Source organism: Hyperoodon ampullatus (genome assembly GCF_949752795.1).
Source record: "Hyperoodon ampullatus genome assembly, chromosome: 5".
Classification (NCBI taxonomy): Eukaryota; Metazoa; Chordata; class Mammalia; order Artiodactyla; family Ziphiidae; genus Hyperoodon; species Hyperoodon ampullatus.
Window position 1 is genome coordinate 8,865,743 of NC_136918.1, and position 19,502 is coordinate 8,885,244.

At 41.9% G+C, this 19,502-nt stretch overlaps 1 protein-coding gene across 2 annotated transcripts in view; it reads right to left on the bottom strand.

The window, feature by feature from the left end:
* Positions 1 to 1,033: 1,033 nt before the first annotated feature.
* The window catches only part of TFDP2 (transcription factor Dp-2), a 132,509-nt gene continuing 114,040 nt past the window's right edge, over positions 1,034 to 19,502 (bottom strand). Inside the window, exons 7-12 of one of the 2 annotated variants that reach the window (XM_079704664.1) lie at positions 17,422 to 17,565; positions 14,560 to 14,628; positions 10,238 to 10,389; positions 5,781 to 5,947; positions 1,444 to 1,549; positions 1,034 to 1,255 (exon numbers count right to left, since the gene is read on the bottom strand). In XM_079704664.1, the coding sequence (XP_079560790.1) occupies positions 1,072 to 1,255; positions 1,444 to 1,549; positions 5,781 to 5,947; positions 10,238 to 10,389; positions 14,560 to 14,628; positions 17,422 to 17,565 (822 nt within the window). In that variant the 3' untranslated portion in view covers positions 1,034 to 1,071. Of the gene's footprint in view, positions 1,256 to 1,443; positions 1,550 to 5,780; positions 5,948 to 10,237; positions 10,390 to 14,559; positions 14,629 to 17,421; positions 17,569 to 19,502 lie in introns of both variants that reach the window. The other variant, XM_079704663.1, reaches the window with a different exon arrangement.

The following is a 19,502-nucleotide window of genomic DNA, read 5'->3' on the forward strand; positions in this document are numbered from 1 at the left end:
TGACCCAGGAATCGACCCAATATGGTCATTTTGATGAATGAGAATGTACCAAAGGTGACATGGACAGGAAAACATTGCTGTTCGTATTCTGGAAATACTTTTCAGACAAAAGTAATGACAGTTCATTTTCACAAATTGCACACTGGGTGAAATCATACAATTACGGCAGGGAACTGTAAGCAAGCAACTCGGTCATAGGGACTTGTTCCTTTGTTTTGTTCTAGGTGAAAAAGCGGTATGAAATGCATAGCTCTGATTAACACGATAGAGACAATTTTCTTCTCTTGTAAAACTCCAGATTTAGGTTGCTGGCGAAAGGCAGTGCTGGCAAAGTATTTAATGCACGTGGAAATGCTATTCTATTTTGGCTTCCAGAAGTAGCCCTAGAAAATTCTATGCACCAATGCATTGGCTAATAGTGATCATTTCAGTTTGACTATAAATTATTCTAAATGTCACTTAAGTACTCAAGAATTAGCGTTCGCTCCTTTCTAGAAGCCGTCTAAGGCAGCTGATGCGTAAAGCACCTCGACTAGACTTTCAACTAGTTCAGCGGTTCAATCTGTGCTCCTTGGGCCACGAGGGTCTCCATCCCTCGCTGTACAGCTCCTCCCACCGGGAACCTCTCGTGTTCAGCTCCGCCTCGTGAAAGGCAGCCCAGAGCAGGGAGCGGGGTGTGGGGCACACGGCCGTCGGGGACTGTTCACGGAGCCACCTCGGCAATAAGGAGGGCTGCGTGGGTTTGGGGGCCACGGCGCCCCGCCTCACGGAAGATAAATGCGCTGCGTTCGTGCTGCCAAGTCAGGGACTATCCCCTCTGCCACCTCCGAGTACGTGCTTTGTTTGCCATGTGATCTACTGCTCTGTCGTTCAGGGTTTTCATTCACACTACGTTAACTTTCATCTCAATCCTCTCAGCCTTCAGGTAATTTGCTTATTGTGTTTCCCTAGTTTTCACTGAACACACAGTGCAAACAAAGGCAAAGACCGAAGCAATCGTTTCAAACACAAGAGCTCACACTAAAAACACACATGAGCATCAAAGAGCAGAACGTGGGTTTGCGCCTGTCTTTATTCTGGGGAGGAGGAGTCCTCCTCGTCCTCGTCCTCGTCCTCGTCGTTGAGGGAACAGGGGGTCTCGCCTCGGGACTCAGAGCAGTGGGAGGCCGCACTGCCGGACCGGTGACTGTCTGCGGCCAGGAGCCGCCCCGTTGCTAAGGCCACTTCAGCATCCAAGCACAACCCTTGGTTTGCACTAGCAAACAATTGAAAACATACAGGCTTATTAACGTGGTGGACGTCTTAAGCTTTGGAGCACACAGGGAAAAGAACCCGGGGGAGGAGGAGCCGCCTGGGACCCGGCCGGCGCAGCACGCTGGCTCTCCCCTCCGGGGAGGGTCAGGGCTTCGCGGCTCGCCCTTCTAACCCCGAAAACATACGTACCTTGATTGGGACAAGGTGGCACCAGCGGTCAGGTCTAAGTTTGAAACTGACTGGGTAGAGTTCAAAAGCAGTCCCTGATTTAACCACGACGGTCCTGTGGAGATATCTACAGGGAAAAACAGAAACAGATGGCAGCTCTGTAAGTTCCGTGGCTGCTTTTGTTATGGCGTGAAGAAAACACAGACAAGTCAGGCCATCGGCCTGTTCCAAATTACAGCCGGACGCGTCTCCTGCCCTGGGAAGAACCCAGGTTTCTTCAGCTTGGAAAAAAGAAACTTCTAGAACATAAGAGCGGGGGTGGGGGGGAGAAAAATACAGGAAGGCAGACTACAGCAGGAAAGAATTCAAATTAAACCAATCACAGACTCTCTTCATTCTTTTTTCTTACAGAAGACCTCGAGAGGGCAGCTCACGCAGCACAGCTGAGAGCTGTACTCCTGGACACCCGCGGACTCGGCACAAAAGCCTCTGGCCAGGGTGTTAACAAGCCGAGCACGAGTGGGCGCAGACAAAGTCAAGTCAGAATATCTTAGGCTAGAAGGACAGACACATTTTTGCCAAAGCCCCCCAGCACGCTGTCTTCTCGTGCCCCCTGGTGAAGTTAGTGCTGTTAGGCACCAGAGGTCCAGTCTTCTTCCTGGCACCCTCTGCTTGACAACTTGAACTAGACCTTATTTTAAAAGGCCACGCAGAGTTGCGTTTTTCATGAGAGCGAGACAGGCGTTGCTGTTTTAGTCTGTATGAAATATTTTGGCCACGTCCTTGCAATCTCATTTTCTATGCATTTACCATAGTTTTCCTAGCACGACCTTGACCAATTCTTATTGTACTTCGACTCGTTTAACCCTTGTCTCCTTATCTAGAATGTTAGCCCAGAGAAGGCAGTGACTGGAACATCTGAGATCTAAGTGTTACCGCATGAAGGAGTATCATCTCTTGCAACGGTGAGTTTACAACACAGGTGGTAGGTACAGCAGAAATGCATTCCTAAAAAAGAAACTTATTTGACTTACGTTGTGAGATAAGACCAAGTGTATGCTGAGAAAGTGTAATTTGCCAAATGAGCTTTTATTATATTTAATCTAAATAGTTTTATAATCACTGTGCAAAAAGGAAAAGAAACTGTGTACTGGGATTGGAAACTCCACTATCCTGGCGCTACCTGACCAAGTGAGAGGCTTCCCACGTAGGAAAAAAGTAAACTAAATGACTACATTCATCTTAAAATGGCCCTGTGGATCTTTTCTTCACAGGCAAACTAAGGCAGCTGTGGGGAAAAAAACAACAACAAAATCCCTTCAATTCTAAGAAGAAGAGTAGACTTTAAACGCATACAATAAGAACAAGTCCGTACATAATGAAATTAAAGCCAGAATCCTGTGCTAAGTGTTATCAATTAGTATGTATGGAAATCTTCTGCCAGAACACAGCTCTTGACACATTTTCTTTTCACAATGGCTCTGAAAAGCCAACATTTCTTTCTTTCCTAGGACCCACACAACGGTTCTCACAACCCTCCTCAAGAGCCACCCTGTCCCTCCACTACTGAAGGCACACACGCTTCTGCTCCTGAACTAACCTCAAAGTCTGTATCCCAGTCTGCAAACAAGGTCACGAAGAGATCAGAGCCACAGAGCCCACCTAATCACCCTGAGTCTTTTCACTGAGAATGAGCTAAAATAAAGTCCTGGTGATTTATGGAGTAAGAGCTTTATGCAGACCCTGCTGGACGGCTAGGATGCCTGAGCTGCTAATAAAACAGGAGGTCCTTCTCTGGGGGGAGCGACGGGAGCACGGAGCGGGTCGGGGTGAGGATGGGGGACTGGGTCGCTGAGGGGCAAGAAGAGCGGGTCACATCTGCAGGAGGTGGGTGGTGCGAAGTTAAGAACTAAATCCAACAGAAACCAAATCTCAATCAACAGACTCTTGTCTTGTGACTAAAGGGCCAAAACCATAAAACAAAATAAAAACTACCTCTTTGCTTATATTTGACTTAATATACTTTAGAATTTCTCATCATGTTTTAAAGGCATTTTAATATGAGTTCTAGGTAGTAATGCTTATAAATGAAGGAAACTGGCAAAAGCAAAGGCAAAAGAATGCTTTTGTCTGTACGTCCAAATTATATGTGCAGAATATACCACAGTCTTAGGAACTAGGACAATCATAAAGAAGATTTCTGAATTAGTGAAAATCTGAATTTTAGAACATGCAAAACATAGTGTTTCCATTTTCAAGTACACTCACTATACTCTTAAAACACCCCAATTTAGGGCTTCCCTGGTGGCGCAGTGGTTGAGAGTCTGCCTGCCGATGCAGGGGACATGGGTTCGTGCCCCGGTCCGGGAGGATCCCACATGCCGCGGAGCGGCTGGGCCCGTGAGCCATGGCCGCTGAGCCTGCGCGTCTGGAGCCTGTGCTCCGCAACGGGAGAGGCCACAACAGTGAGAGGCCCACGTACCGCAAAAAAAAAAAAAAAAAAGAAAAGAAAAAAAACACCCCAATTTAAAAATGGGCAAAGGATCTGAATAGACATTTCTACAAGGAAGATATACAAATCGCCAGTAAACACATGACAAGATGCTCACCATCATCAGTCGTGAGGAAAATGCAAATTGAAACCACAGTGAAACACCACTTCACATCCACCAGGATGGTTGCGATAAAAAGATGAACAAGTGTGGAGAAGGATATGGAGAAATCAGAACCCTGGTACATTGCTGGTAGCATTGTAAAACAGTACAACCGCTTTGGAAAATAGTTTGGCAGTTCCTCCGAATGTTAAATACAGTTTATCATATGACCCAGCAATTCCACTGCTTGGTATACACCCAACAGAACCAAAAGCTTATGTTCATAAAAAAAACATGTACAAGAATGTTTATAGCAACATCACTCATAATAGCTAAAAACTGAAAACAATCCCAATGTCCTCCAATTAACAAATGGATTAAAAAAATGTGGCATATCCACAAAACGGCAATAAAAAGGGATGGAGCAGGATGGATGAATCTTGAAAACATTACACTAAGTAAAAGAAGTCAGTCACCAAGGTTACCTATTATATGATTCCATTTATATGAAAGGTCCAGGACGGACAAATCCACGGTGACAGGAAGTAGATTAGTGGTTGCCAGGAGCCGGGAGGAAAGGAGGAATAAAGGGTGACTGCTAGTGTGTGTGGGGTTTCTTTTTGGGGTGATAAGACGCTTTAGAATGAGAGAATGGTTGGTGATGACTGCATAACCCTGTGAATATACTTAAACCCACTGAATTGTACACTTTAAAATGGTGTATTTTGGGCTTCCCTGGTGGCGCAGTGGTTAAGAATCCACGTGCCAATGCAGGGGACACGGGCTCAAGCCCTGGTCTGGGAAGATCCCGCATGCCGCGGAGCAACTAAGCCTGTGCACCACAGCTATTGAACCTGTGAGCCACGACTACTGAGCCTGCGTGCCTGGAGCCCGTGCTCCGCAACAAGAGAAGCCACCTCAATGAAAACTCCACACACCGCAATGAAGAGTAGCCCTGCTCGCTGCAACTAGAGAAAGCCCACGCGCAGCACCAAAGACCCAATGCAGCCAAAAATAAATAATTTTTTTTAAAAAAATGGTGTATTTTATGGTACATGAATTAAATCTCAATTTGAAAAAATTACAATACCATTTCACATCCACCTGCCTGGGAAGATAAAACTCTTTCACTCTGCAGGTGAGAGTGTAACTTGGCAAAATCAAATTGGAAAGCTGTGGCATCATCTAGTAACGATGAAGATGCACCCAACTCTGACCCAGCAATCTCACTCTATACACTTGCACACGGTCACCGGGATACAGTTATGGGAATGTTCGAAGCAGCACTGTTTAAATATCAAGAGACTGGAAACAAAACTAAAGGTTTATGATCAGTAAAATGAACAAATAAATTGTGCTTTACCCACATACTAGAATTCTGTGCATACTAGAATTCTATATAAAAATGCATCAATTACAGCTATACGAAATCATGTGGACAAATCTAAAGAACATGATGTTGAGTGAAAAAAGTCAAATCACAAAAGAATATATCACTATGATTCTGTTTATGTAAAGGTGAGAATCAGGCAAAACTAATAAATTGTTTCCAGCTTACTATATTTGTTTGTGTTTGTGTCTCTAAAGAAAAGCAAGTAGTGATAAACAAGAAATTCAAGAGAGAGGTTACATTTTGGGGTAGGGAAGGGCACAGAATTGAGGACGGGCATACAGTGGGCTTTAGTTTTCTATGAGAAAGGTTTTAGCAAGTTAGGGTCTGACATTTAATCAAGGACAACACTGAAAAAGCATGAGTTAACATACCTGTGATATAACCTTCTAAAGCCTTTGGCACCAGTGATTTAGCAAGTTTCAGATCCTCCAAGGAGCATTTGCCTGACTCCAGGCCAAAGGACATTCCCATCCGCTTCAGCACTTCTATGTCATCATGAATCTCAAAGGTGTTGTCAAAATTAAAAAGATATTCAAACCTGCATCAGGAAACAAAGTTAGTGTGGGGTTTCCTGCGGTGTCGGGGAGGTCTGAATAGTCTTGTACTCTGCATAGTCAATAGAAGAATGAGGACCTAAGCTCAGCTACAGTACTAGAAATTGTTACCGTTTAGGGCAATGAGTCATTCTGCTGGGTTCAGAAGAATGACATCGCAAATAAACCACTTGCCAATTAAAACACCTTTCCTGTGACAGACAACAGGAGCCCATAAATTTCAGCCCTCATTAAGCTGTGGCAAACTGGAGACAGAAATTTTGGTCTAAATCTAATACTTTTCAAAGCTGTCTATAACTTTGTCACAAAAGATAAAATATTAAGGAAGCCTTTCCATGTAGGCATTTTTCCAAAGTAGATATACAGGTGGCCAAAAGACACATGAAAAGATGCTCAACATCGCTAATTATCAGGGAAATGCAAATCAAAACCACAATAAGATATCACCTCACACCTGTCAGAATGGCTATCATCAAAAAGACAACAAATAACAAATGCTGGGGAAGGTGTGGTGAAAAGGGAACCCTTGTGCACTGCTGCTGGGAGTGTAAACTGGTGCAGCCACTATGGAGAACAGTATGGAGGTTTCCTCAAAAAATTAAAAATAGAACTACCATACTATCTAGCAATTCCACTTCTAGATATTTACCTGAAGAAAACAAAAACACTAATTCAAAAACATAAAGTGCACACCCAATGTTCACTGTAGCATTATTTACAATAGCCATGATATGGAAGCAACTGAAGTGTCCATCAATAGATGAATGAATAAAGATGTGGTATGTACACACACACACACACACACACACACACACACAAAAAAACCACAGAGGAATATTCCTAGTCAGCCATAAAAAACAAACAAACAAACAAAAACTTGCTGTTTGTGACAACATGGATAGATCTAGAGGATATTATGCTAAATGAAATAAGCCAGGCAGAGAAAGACAAGTATCATATGATCTCACTTATTTGTGGAATCTAAAAAATGAAACAAATAAAAATAGATTCATAGAGAACAAATGGGTGGTCGGTTGCCAGACGGGAGGGGCTGAAGGTGGTGGGTGAAATAAGTGAAGGGGATTAAAAGGTACAAACCTCCAGTTATACAATAAGCCACGGGGATATAATATATAGCATAAGGAATATGGTCAATAATATTGTAACAAGTTTGTACGGGGAAAGATGGTTACTAGACTTATCACGGTGATCATTTTGTAATGGATGCAAATGTCAAATTCCTATGTTGTACACCTAAAACTAACATAACATTGTATGTCAACTATACTTCAATAAAAACAAATAAAGCAAGCAGTCATTAACAAAAAAATAACGCAAAGAAAGGCTTTCCAATTTAATATCCAACTTTCCTACTATGAGTTGGCCTAACTAGGGTTGAGGAAAAAGCATGTTGGATGCTTATTTCATTTTCATGAGTCAAGTGTTAGCTACACCATACCTTAGATGAGCAGAAAATGGAAGACTTTTCACAAACTAACCAACCCCCAAATCCTGTCTTGAGGGCCTAAGGAGTGAAAACGCCGCAAGTAAAAAGTGTCATATATAACACATAGCACGTTTCCGAACGTTTCTGTAAAGTACCAAATCAGGATGCCCGGCTGCCTGGCACAGGCTTTCAATAAAGAGGTGACTGTAAGAAGAAACAGTCCATCTGACTCCCAGGCTATGCCCTGAGGCACCATCACCCAGAGCCTCAGCCCCTCAGGGACAGAGTGCAGGCGAAGTTCTGGGACAGTGGTGGGCTTACGTTGTCATGAAATTCTATTAAAGTCACGCAAGGGTAAAACTTTTTATGCTAGATCTTAAGGGCAAAATTGATAATTTAAAGCAAAATGCCACATTTAAGTAATCTGAGGTATATGAATTTAAATAAGTCCATTAACAGAAATTCAGAAAAAAAAGAAACCACACAAAATCTGGAGTGGATGCCTGACCCAGGGGTGACTTCAGGCATACGTTAAAAGCTGAAGGTTTCGTAAATGTAATCATCATTGTGGGAAAGCCTCCTGGCTAAGGGGAAAGGATTGCATCACCAAAGTAACTGAAAGACCAGGCTTTTGCACCCCGCCTTGAATAACAAGCTCCTACAAGCAGCTCAGAGCCTCCTTCCCTCCACTCAGGGGAGGGCAAGGAAAGGGCACGAGTCAGTAACCACCCAAGAAGGACAAGAATCCGTAATTCCCTCAGGTCTCTGGTCCCCACACTTTCCTGCTACTCTTTTAGACCTCAAAGATTAACCAAAGAAGAGAATTTTAATGATTTCCCACAAAACAAGAGACTAACTAGAGAGAATAACTAGAATTCTAACGGTTTGTTTTTCCTGAAAATACGTTAACCATTCTCTAGAATTCTCAGATTTATGAGAATATGTGACAAGTCCTTGTAGACACATGTTTCTGTAAAGAATTTTAAGCGTGTGAATAATAATACATCTACCATTTGGGCTGGTCCTTTATGAATTTAATGTCTGTAAACCAGCAAGTTAAATACTATAATTCTTGTTTTTACAGAGGAAGAAATGAGATCTCAGAGAAGTTAAGAAACTATACAACTAGAGGAAAGATTGAAAAATGCATCTTCTGATGTCACAGCCTGCACGGTCCCTACTATTTCTACTTGTGTCTAAAGACTTAATTACCAAATACTCTAGAAATCCCTGTTGTTTCTCTTACTCTTCTTCTTCTTCTTTTTTTTGGTTCCTTCTTATTTAAGTGACCCACAATCTCTGTATGCAATCAAGACAGGGAAGCAACACTGCCAGAGAAAACAGTGGGAAAAACCAGGAATGGCAAAGCCCCACGGTGATGCAGTAGCTCTAAGAGGCTAGAAGTTCCAGTCCCCAGCACAGTCCTAGGCTATGCCTCTGGCACTGATGTGGTTACTGAGCCCTCTTCTGCTCTCAAACGTGTCCCAATTTGGATAAGTTATATGCTGACTCCTTGGAAAAGCAGCTAATATTTACAAAGCACTTTCCATGAGTCAGACCTCTTAGAGGCATAATCTTATTTAATCCTCACACCATGGCTAAGGAAACGACAGAGGCCCTGGCATCATCCCCATTTGTTCTTTGGACACAGAGCTTTGAAGCAGTTAAATGGGGGAGCCACAACCCACACTTATGTCTGCCTCACTCTGCACCCTATGCCCTTAACGACCTCGATACTGGTCACAGCCTGAAGACCACTACTGTTCTCATGAAGGGTAAAATAAGTTACAAATAAATTCTGTATTTTGAAAACTGCTATTTCTCACTTACTATGATAAATATTGCCACCAATCTTAGTTAAAGTGAAAAACATGCTGGTGGGAATGTAAACTGGTGCAGCCACTGGAAAACAGTATGGAGGTTTCTCAAAAAATTAAAAATAGAACTATCATATGATCCAGCAAACCCACTTCTGGGTATACGTCTAAAGGAAATGAAATAACTATCCTGAAAAGATATCTGTACTCCATGTTCACTGACTGCAGCATGATTCATAATAGCCGAGGCATGGAAACAACCTGTGTCCATCATCGGATGGGTGGATAAAGAAAATGTGGTGTACTTAGAAAATGGAATATTCAGCCATAAAAAAAGAAGGAAATTCTGCCATTTGCAATAACATGGATGATGGACCTTATATGTGGATCTTAAAAACCAAACGTGTAGATGCAGAGAACAGACTGGTGGTTGCCAGAGGTTGGGGGTGAGTAAAATGAAAGAAGGTCATAAAAAGTACAAACTTCAAGTTATAAGATAATAGGAAAGCAAGCAAGCAGAGAATGCATCTAGCACTTTCATGTCTATTCATTCATTATAAACAGAAGCACACTCAAATATGATACAGCAAAACAAACGACTGCTTTAGTGCCGCCATGCTGATCTCAACTATCTCCACCATAAATGATGACAGTAATCACTAGTGAACCTATCTTGTCCCAGACCCCAGTGATGCTCTACTTTACCGCAGTGACTTGCCCAGACTTATACCACATACGTGTACATACATGCACATCCTGACTTGGGCACCAGTATGCCTGTAGCACTGGCAGCACAGTGCCAGGCTCATGAGAGGGGGCTGCGGAGGGTGAATGAGAAGCAAGCGCTGGTAGATGACAGCACTCCACGTCTGAAAAGCTGTTCCATGAGCCCCAAGGAAGTGAGCCTTGGTGCGCTCAGATAATGGGTACAACCTTCTTTATTTGGCAAACGACAGGAATCAGGTTAACAGAAGGTCAGCCCTGCCCTCTGCGGCTGGTGCTCCACTTACTTGTCACTTGAGATGCTGCAGTCAATGACTGTTTTTCTGCTTGTATTGATGATTATAAAGGGCAGCTGAATGGTGGAGTTCACAGCTGGAGGGCCCTGGTTCTGCTGTTCGTTTTGCCGATTTCTCTGTACCAGGTTTTTGAAAGCGATTTGCTGTAATGATGAACAAAATTACACATACAGTTATTTAACGTGGATAAGTGAATTGGAACTAAATGAATTAAATACATTTAAAATATAGTTTAAAATTAGAGTATTTAAAGAGGCCCTTCACCTACGAGTTAATTAAAATTAAACATTTAAGAAAAAAGATTAGAATGATCCAACTCAATAAATATATTTCGAGGGAAAAAAATACACATTTAAATGGTATCTAACATATCCTAATACAAAAAAATGGGGCCCATGGTTTCCATCAAGCATAGAAACAGGATCTTACAAATCTGGGAGAGCCAGTGGCACCTGCAACTCTTCTTAGAGTGATACAGCAAAAGGACTTGTTTTCTGTTTATCTAACACAGACTCCTGAGAGTCTAGGGTTAAATATGCCCCTTAGATTGTCTGGCCCAGAAATATGCAAACTTTATAAAGCCACAGAATGCTTTCTTCAAGTGAAATCTTCTGGGACACCCACTGTTTATAAAACAGATGAAAGCATCCTTGCTCTGGTTGGCTGCACTGGGGCTGAGTCCTGAGCCCTGCCAGCTCTGCCCTCATTCACCACTTAGGTTCCTTCACAGAACTTCTAAGCATCTTTAGGGCACAGTTTGGAATCTGGCCCAAGCCCCTCCCCACCTAATATCTTCCAGATGAGGGAACTGAGGCTTAGCATTGATTATAAGGTATATAAGGCCTGAATCTTTACAATGAATTTTGCTGCTACTTTTACTTATAACCATTAATCAAAAGTCAGAGACCCTACCACCCCCTTTTATTTATTTATTTAAATTTATTTTATTTTATTTATTTTCGGCTGTGTTGGGTCTTCGTTGTAGTGCGTGGGCTTCTCATTGCGGTGGTTTCTCTTGTTGCAGAGCACGGGCTCTAGGCGCATGGGCTTCAGTAGTTGCGGCACGTGGGCTCAGTAGTTGTGGCTCGCAGGCTCTAGAGCACAGGCTCAGTAGTTGTGGCGCACGGGCTTATTTGCTCTGCGGCATGTGGGATCTTCCCAGACCAGGGATCGGACCCGTGTCCCCTGCATTGGCAGGTGGATTCTCAACCACTGTGCCACGAGGGAAGCCCCCCACCCCCCTTTAAATAAGGCAAACGTATCTCAGAATTCCACAGCTAGAAAGACCTTACGCAGCCGAAGTCTTTCATCTGCTTGTGGAACAGATACTGGTTTAAAAAGCTCCTGAAGTCACAGCCTTTCAACCGTTCCATCAGCGTGTTCCCTCTTCTCACCCAGTAGTGATGCATTTAAATTATTTTCTATGTTTTAGCAACCTTATCCTACGAGTGTTTATTTTAGGTCCTGGGTCTTAACTGAAGCTTGATTAAGATTACTGTCATCTTAAAATGGCTGGGTGCTATCTCCCTAGAAAGTAAACATTTACTCTTTTAAAATGCACAGAACAGAAGGGAAACCAATTTATTCTAGCCCTGACAGTGTGTCCAGAACCATCACTGTCAACACCATTCATTACCAAACATTACTTAAGTCATACTTATTAATTTGTTCTTTTCTGCTGCTAACGAACTAAGACTATTTTATATTCAATGCTTAGTTCACTTAATAGAGGAAAAATATGCTGAAACTGTAAAACTGGGAAAAAGAATTATATGTTTGAATACTTCTGCCTAGCTTCCTTACTCTTCTAGAAAAAGCATCTCCGAGACACCCCCATACTTTTCCTAGCTTTGTGGTCCTAGTGCCATGGGAGGGCCTTGGTAGAGGGGGGAATATAAACAGAGGTAAGTAAAAGTTCTTATATATGTATGATTCATTGTTAAATACTGTGTACATTTAATAGCATCAAAGGTTTTTCTTGTGCAAAGCATTGTGAATACAGATATAATGTTATTTGGATAGTAAAAAGAAAAATCATTTCCCATTTGTTTTGGACTGATTTCCTTATTTGTTGCCCTTTGATTTCCTTCAGCCTTTTGTTCTTTTCCAGAGTCATTAACATCTATTTCAGAGGCTAAGCAGCTTCAGGTGTATTCAGACATTCATTTTTGCCCTGTATTAGTAGCTCTGGAAAAGATTTACTGGCTGGAAGGGACAAGGATACAGACAAAAGTAGGGCATCTAGATTATCTGTAGGCAGAACCTACTCACACCATTCCTCTCCCACCTCACCAAGGATGAGAGAGAAGCGGTGCCATGTAAGTAAAAGTGACCTGGGTCATGTGATGTCAGTAGCTGTGACCTTCACTTGTTAAAAAAAATTAAGCTAGCTTAGCCACAGTGAGGCAAATTTTTCCTGTTTAGGGACAACTTGCTTAATTTTACGAGGAAGAAATAAGCTGTATGTCTACCAGAAGATTAGAAGTTATACTTGGGGTTTCATTTTAATGTTTAGAGAGACTTGCTTTTATAAATGTTGACAGCTACGTTGTGCCTGGGTTGAAATCTTCCATAAACATTTGAGAGACAGTAGAGGAAAAGAAACTCAGGACTTAAAAAAAAAAAAAGCAATGTTCGTTGTATAAAGATAAACAGGGGAAAACATATTCCAGTTCATCCTCTGTGCTGGCCATCTAGGGATGGGAAAGCCCCACATACATGAGGGCGATTCTGCCCAGCGCAAGTCTTTCTGATAAACATAATTACAGGCATACCGATAAACAGGTTTTTATAATAACATATGCCAAAAATCAAGCTCCAAAATGTTCCATGAGGGTTTTGAGGAAATGTGAGGAAGGCCTAAGCACAGGGTTTCAGGGTCTGTGAGTTGGGAGGGAAATGCTGCAGATACTGCAGGGACAGGGACGACAGAGAGGCAGCCGGGGAAGGTGGCGGCGAGGCAGGCCAGGTCTCTCAGCAGGCAGAGCTGTACGGGGGGCCGCACGGGAATAAACTGTCAGCTTCCAAGTTTTGTTTTTCTTTTAAGCTGCAGCATGCTCTCTTCCAACAAAGCCTACTTTGGAAATCCAGTATGAAAAATACATAAGATGCCTGCTCCAGAGGTAGTTCCCATAGGGGCCAGTGTGAGCTGCAGACACAGAGCAGCAAGAAGGCGGTGCCTAATGAGGAGGGAACATGAGGGCGGGGCTGCCTGTGTCGCGGGAGCCTCGCCTCTGTCCCGTCCGTCTGCTGCCGCTCCCGTGCCCCGCTTCCTCCCCTCCTTCCTTCCCAGGCCGCGCACAGCTGTGGAAGGGCTAGCGGTCTCCTCCTTCCTCTCTGATGTTACGTAAAATGTGAAAAACAAACGAACAAAGAAAAAGAAATACACGTCTAGAAAGTGAAAAACAAAAATGTGGAACATGTAGGAATACTTAACCTATTCTGTCCATGAGACAAAGTGAGTATTTTAGGAGAAAAAAAAAAAATGTTACAATTATTTGGTAATTTATTGCTTCCTTTATTTCTTAAAAGTAGATTACACCAAAAATGAAATAGGACCTATGGTTGTTCAAATCCACATGGATTTCATGATTGGTTGAAAGCTTTTCATATAAAGATAATTTGCTGATTAAAAACAAAAGTATAAAGACTCGCTGGCTCATTTTACAAAGTTTTTCTGATTGGACTGAAAATGATACACTGTTCTGCTCAAAGTGAATTTTTACACCAACTGCCAATTACCAAAAATAGAAAAAAAAAGGTCCATCTACCCTGTGATTTTACCTCACATGATTTTATACAAGGCCTCTACGATATTTTTTTTAATTACCCAGATTCTAGACAGTTATCCAAAAAAAGCATAAATACAGGGATCCTCATTACACTATAAAATTTCATTTTCCTAAACAGAAATGCATTTTAAGTTTTGGTATTTCTACAAAGCTTATTATGTTATAATGTCACTTACAGATAATAAGTATTACAGGTGGATTAGATTATTTTACTCAAAGCGCCTAAAATTTAACTAGCCTTACTCCTTGATGTTCCAAATAAGGGCTAAAATAATTTCTGTTCAGAGTAAGGGTAGGAGTCAAAAGTAAACTGTTGCATAATATGTTCCACATCAGAGCTGCTGTGAGGCCCTCTGATGTCGGTGAGCATGGTGATGAGCTCGGGCGTGGCAGAGGCTGCCCTAGCAAGGCCCCACCAGATACTCAAAGGCACCCAAAGCAGAAAACGCTGACTCAAAGCAAGGAAGGGGAGAGGCAGGATACAGGTAGAGAAGGTAATGAAACACACCCCCGCTTCTTTACCTGCAGGAGAAGTTCCTGAAGCTGGGCCCGCTTCTGCTTTATCCGTTCTATCCGCCTCTGCTTCTCGATCTTTAAAACACAGGTTACAAAACAGCATGAACATATGCAGAGCAGAAAGTACTGCTCGCTTTTCAGGTCCCAGTTCTGAGATATCGAGAATTTTCCTTAGAGACACTCAACCCATCTTAACTGCGAACATCAATAAAGGCAAATCACACCTTCTGGGTCTGGGTGAGCAGGCAGGCAAGACAGCAGAACTGTGGCAACTGCCATCATAACGACAACCATTCCCTGAGTGAACACTTGCTCTGCAGTACCTGTTGCTATTTATCACAGAAGTGCTTATCAGAGTAACAGCTAACACGTGGTGAATACCTACTCTACTTGCCAGCACTCAGCTGAGCCCTGGACACATGTTCTCTTAATTCGTCTTCACAAAACCCTAGAGGTAAGTATTGCTGTTACCCTTCTGCAGTAAGGAAATGGAGGCACAGAGAGGGTTAAGTAACTGCCCAAGGTCACACAGCTGGTGAGTGGCAAGAGCCAGGATTTGAACCTAAGCCACCTGGTTTCAGAGACCCTATTATTAATTCCTTTGCTCTATGAACCGCCAAGAATGAGGTAAGATATCATTTAAGATCTCCGTTTAACTGCCTTTTAAACAGGCACAGCTGCTAATACAGAGAGGCTACATGTTCAACACGAAATCCCTACTTGTTGTAAGAAACATGCTTATGGGACAAATTTCCCAGCTTCAAATAACTATTATTTTCCTCACTCTCACAGCTACCTAGAAAACATGTATTGGGGTCTGAAGTTCCCGTAGATGAATTCCTCACTGTGTTTTTGGGCAAAAGCCAATGACATCTAATAAGACATTTTTCTTATCTACTCCAGCAGTGTATTTCTTTTTCTTTTTTGGTAGGGGGGGCTGCGCCTTGCGGTATGCAGGATCTTAGTTCCCCAACCAGAAGCACGAAGTCTTAACCGCTGGACCACCAAGGAAGTCCCATAAATATGTTTTGTTTGTTTGTTTGTTTTGGCTGCACCGTGTGGCTTGCAGGATCTTAGTTCCCCAACCAGGGATGGAAGCCGGGACCACAGCAGTGAGAGTGCCGAGTCCTGACCACTGGACCGCCAGGGAACTAAGCAGCGTCTTTCTTGTTTGCTCCCCATCTAGTCCGCACCGAGAGTTTCTCTCATGGTGCCTTTGAAACACTACCACACTTGAGTCCTAAAGCACTGAAGACCCACTGTAAAATCTGTGCTCTCTCCCATTTGAAAACACGCTGCAGGGGGTTCCCTCTGTGTCTGACGCTGTGACAGGGCAGCCCCCATCTGCCCCTCATGCTCTGCACCCAGCCAGCCCAAGCTGTACTGACGCTGCCTCTAAAACACTTCTGCAGCCTCACTGCCGCAGCCAGAGCTCAGCCCCTCTCCGACCCAGCCGCCCTCATGTTCCCTCCTCATCTTCCTGTCAGTTCAACTTCCAACCCACTAGTGGAGTGACCCTTGAGAACACACGCCCTCAGCCCTCTTCCTTATCATTCTCCAGCAGCTTCGGTTGTTTATAGGATCAGGCCCCTACTGCTTTAGCACTCAGAAACCTATGCCCTCTCTCCTCGCCTGTACCCTGGCCACACCCACTGCAGGCACACCCTCTTCAGCCTGCCTCAGCCCAGGCGGTGCCTCTGCCTGGAGAGCCCTCCCTGCCCTAAACCACTTGGCAAACTCCTACCCTCCCTCAGGACTGAGCACAGGGATTTCTTTTTCTTGGTTAAAGCCCTCCCTTATCTCCCTTTCCAGAGAATCTGTACATACTTCTTTCACAGGAGTCATCACATTTCTGGTTAACTCCTTCTACATTTCTGCTCTCCTCAATTAGTATGAAAGTTCCTTGGGGTCTGAGATTTTGTCTCATATAATCTTTGTTTAAGCACATGGTAGATGCTAATAGATTACTGCTTACTGAGTCTTTGTTATCGGCTTAATCTTACTGGTAATTAATATAACCCTCAAATTTCACTCTATCAGGAGGACAGAAAAGGACATATCCACCGTAGCACATGAAGAACATTATTCTAGAACTTCTGATGACTGCCTGGTTTCTCCCTCCATCCACAAGTGTAATAATACCATTTTTTTTTGATTTGCTGGAGGGAAAAAGGGACAAAAAACCCCCACAAAATCAACCATATTCACCTCTAAAGCTGTAGTCAGCCTTGGTCTATTACCTTTAATGGCCATGACAGTAAAAATTATGTCAAATCAATTTAGAAATAGTATGTCAGGACACATGCTCACTTAGGAAAGATTTTGTCTAATGATTAAACTTAACAGAATAAACAATGTTTTGGCATACATCATCCACAAATTCGTGTAAGCTGAACATTCCAATAAGGATTCAAATGAAATACCATACCATTCTGTTACCACTGATTCTAGAGTCAAAGGTTAAATACAAGAAATAAACAGCCAACTTGATCCATTTTCTTGGATGGATACAGCAAATATTTCATCAAATAAGACAGCATTTCTATCACACGAGTCACCAAACATTTATTAGTAGAGTGCTCAGAATGAAATTAGAATAAAATAAAGATCTCCAAAAAACAGTAAAAATCAAGTCATTTAATTTCTCTGTCCCTCGGTTTCATCAGGACATGAGTCAGACTAGACCTCGCTAAATCTCCTTCCAGTTCTAAAATTCTACATAGAAGAATCTGCTAAAAAAAAGGGCACAGTATACATGAACGAACAATTAGGAATATTTTAATACTATGTGATTATATCTCTAAATTAAAATGTCTCTGATGTAAAAGAAAGCAAACTACTATCTGTAAACAGATTTTCCTCACTTACCTCCAGGTTTTGACATTCCTGAGCAGAATTGGTAGGCAAGCCGATCCACTTGATTTCTTTTTTTTCCTTTGAAATTATGTTCATTGCCATTAGCACATTTAAAGCATCATAAACTCTTCGCCTAATGTTCTTCTGGTCATAAGCCTGCTAAAAAATATTTTTATTGAGTGATAAATTTTAAAGGTTAAGATACAGTCACAGGATATTAGAATATTCAATTCATATTATTATAATATCTTCAAAGACCTGAAAGAACTGTACACCCAGTGAAAGCATCCTTCAAAAGTAAAGATGAACTAGATACTTTCAAGCAATCTAAAACGTAAAACAATCTTAAAAATAAAGATTATGTTACCAACAGATCTAAATTAAACAATACTAAAGGGCCTTCTTTAAGTAAAAGAAAGATAATCTAAGATGGGAGCTTGGAGATGTAGGATGGAATGAAGACCAACTCTAAAGGTAAATCTCAATACTCACTGTATAAAACATAGTATCTTGTAGAGTCTAGAATAGATATAGAACTAATATACATGACAATAATAGTATATATATGAGAAAGGCGTAATGAAGTTAAAGTGGCTAAGGCCTTGCAGTGCCTAGGAGGATATCAGACTTTGAAAAGTCAAGGATCCATGTTATAAGCTCTAGTAAACAGTGCTTCTCAAAATGCGGTCCATGCACTAGTGCTGATCTGCGAACTATTACTAAAATACAATGAAAATAGTGAACTTGCACCAAAATATAATCACACAGATCACTACACACAGTTTAGTTCAGCTGACTTTTTTTTGGGGGGAGGGGCGGTTAGCAAGACTTTCTTAATGAAGGAAACTGTGTTAACTTACATTGTGGAAAAACCCCTTATCTCACTGTGCACAGGTGGGTCCTATGAACCAAATCCAATCAATCCATGAAAATAAAGGATGGTGGAGCACTGAATCAATTTAAATATAGAACTAAACTTAAATAAATGGGAGATTTAAGTTATAGAACTGAATGTAAACATTAGAAATCCTGACACTGTAGAAATAATGATAATAAAACAACAAATACCAGAAGGAGGCAGCAAAGGAAGTCTGCTGATTTCCTCCTCTTTGATATTGGAAGGGGCATGAATTCAAAGCAGATGAACTAAGTAACAATTTTGGCACAATATATTCATTTAAAGTCATAAAAACAACAACAATAATAATATTCTTTTAACAACTGCCACTAATATATTCAGTCTCAATCCTGTGGTGGAGTGGAAAACTGGGAGATGGGAGTAAATAATAGGCACACTGATTTATTTTTCCCTCCATAATCAACAGATACTGGTCTATAGGTGATAACTTAAGAAATAAAATACTGAAGTCACTTAAAGTTGTAAAAAAAAAAAAAATTTTAAGAGCTACAGACTACAAACCTTCCAAATTATCAGAAAAAAAAAAACAAAGCAGTGAATAAACAGAAAAGAAACCCAACCCTTGCTTATATTCGGTAGTGGGGTGGGTAGTTAGTAAAAATGTACGTATGTTAGATGTTGAGAAGTGCTAGGAAGAAATGCCTCATTGTAGTGACAGCTGAGTGAAGATTCGGTGGAGAGGAGAGAGAAGCCATATGGATCCCTAGCAAAGAGTATCCCAGGCAAAGGAAACAGCAAGTGCAATGGCATGATTAGGAGCATATCCACGAAATGTGTGGCTGGAGTGTAGTAACTGAGGGAGTGGATAGTAGGAGATGAGAGGTAATGCCGGGCCAGGTCACACGGGGGCTGGGGGACCATTTAGAGAACTCCGAAGCTCACTGAAAATCAGAATGTCGTATACTTTTTTTTTCAAGTGCCCAGGGAAATTAAGCGAAAAAGACATCAACACATAATGGCTCACAAGAAAAATCTCAAAGCAATCCCCCCAAAAAGGAAAAAGTTCAACTCACAATTTCTGATCATAGGTAATAAAGGTAAAAATTCATGACAATGAACAAAAATTCCTACCACCTGGAACTATAAGAAACTTTTCTAATGCAATTCTTAGGTCAAAGAGGAAATTAAAACCAAAGTTATAGAATATCTAAAGAATAACATATCGGAATCAATG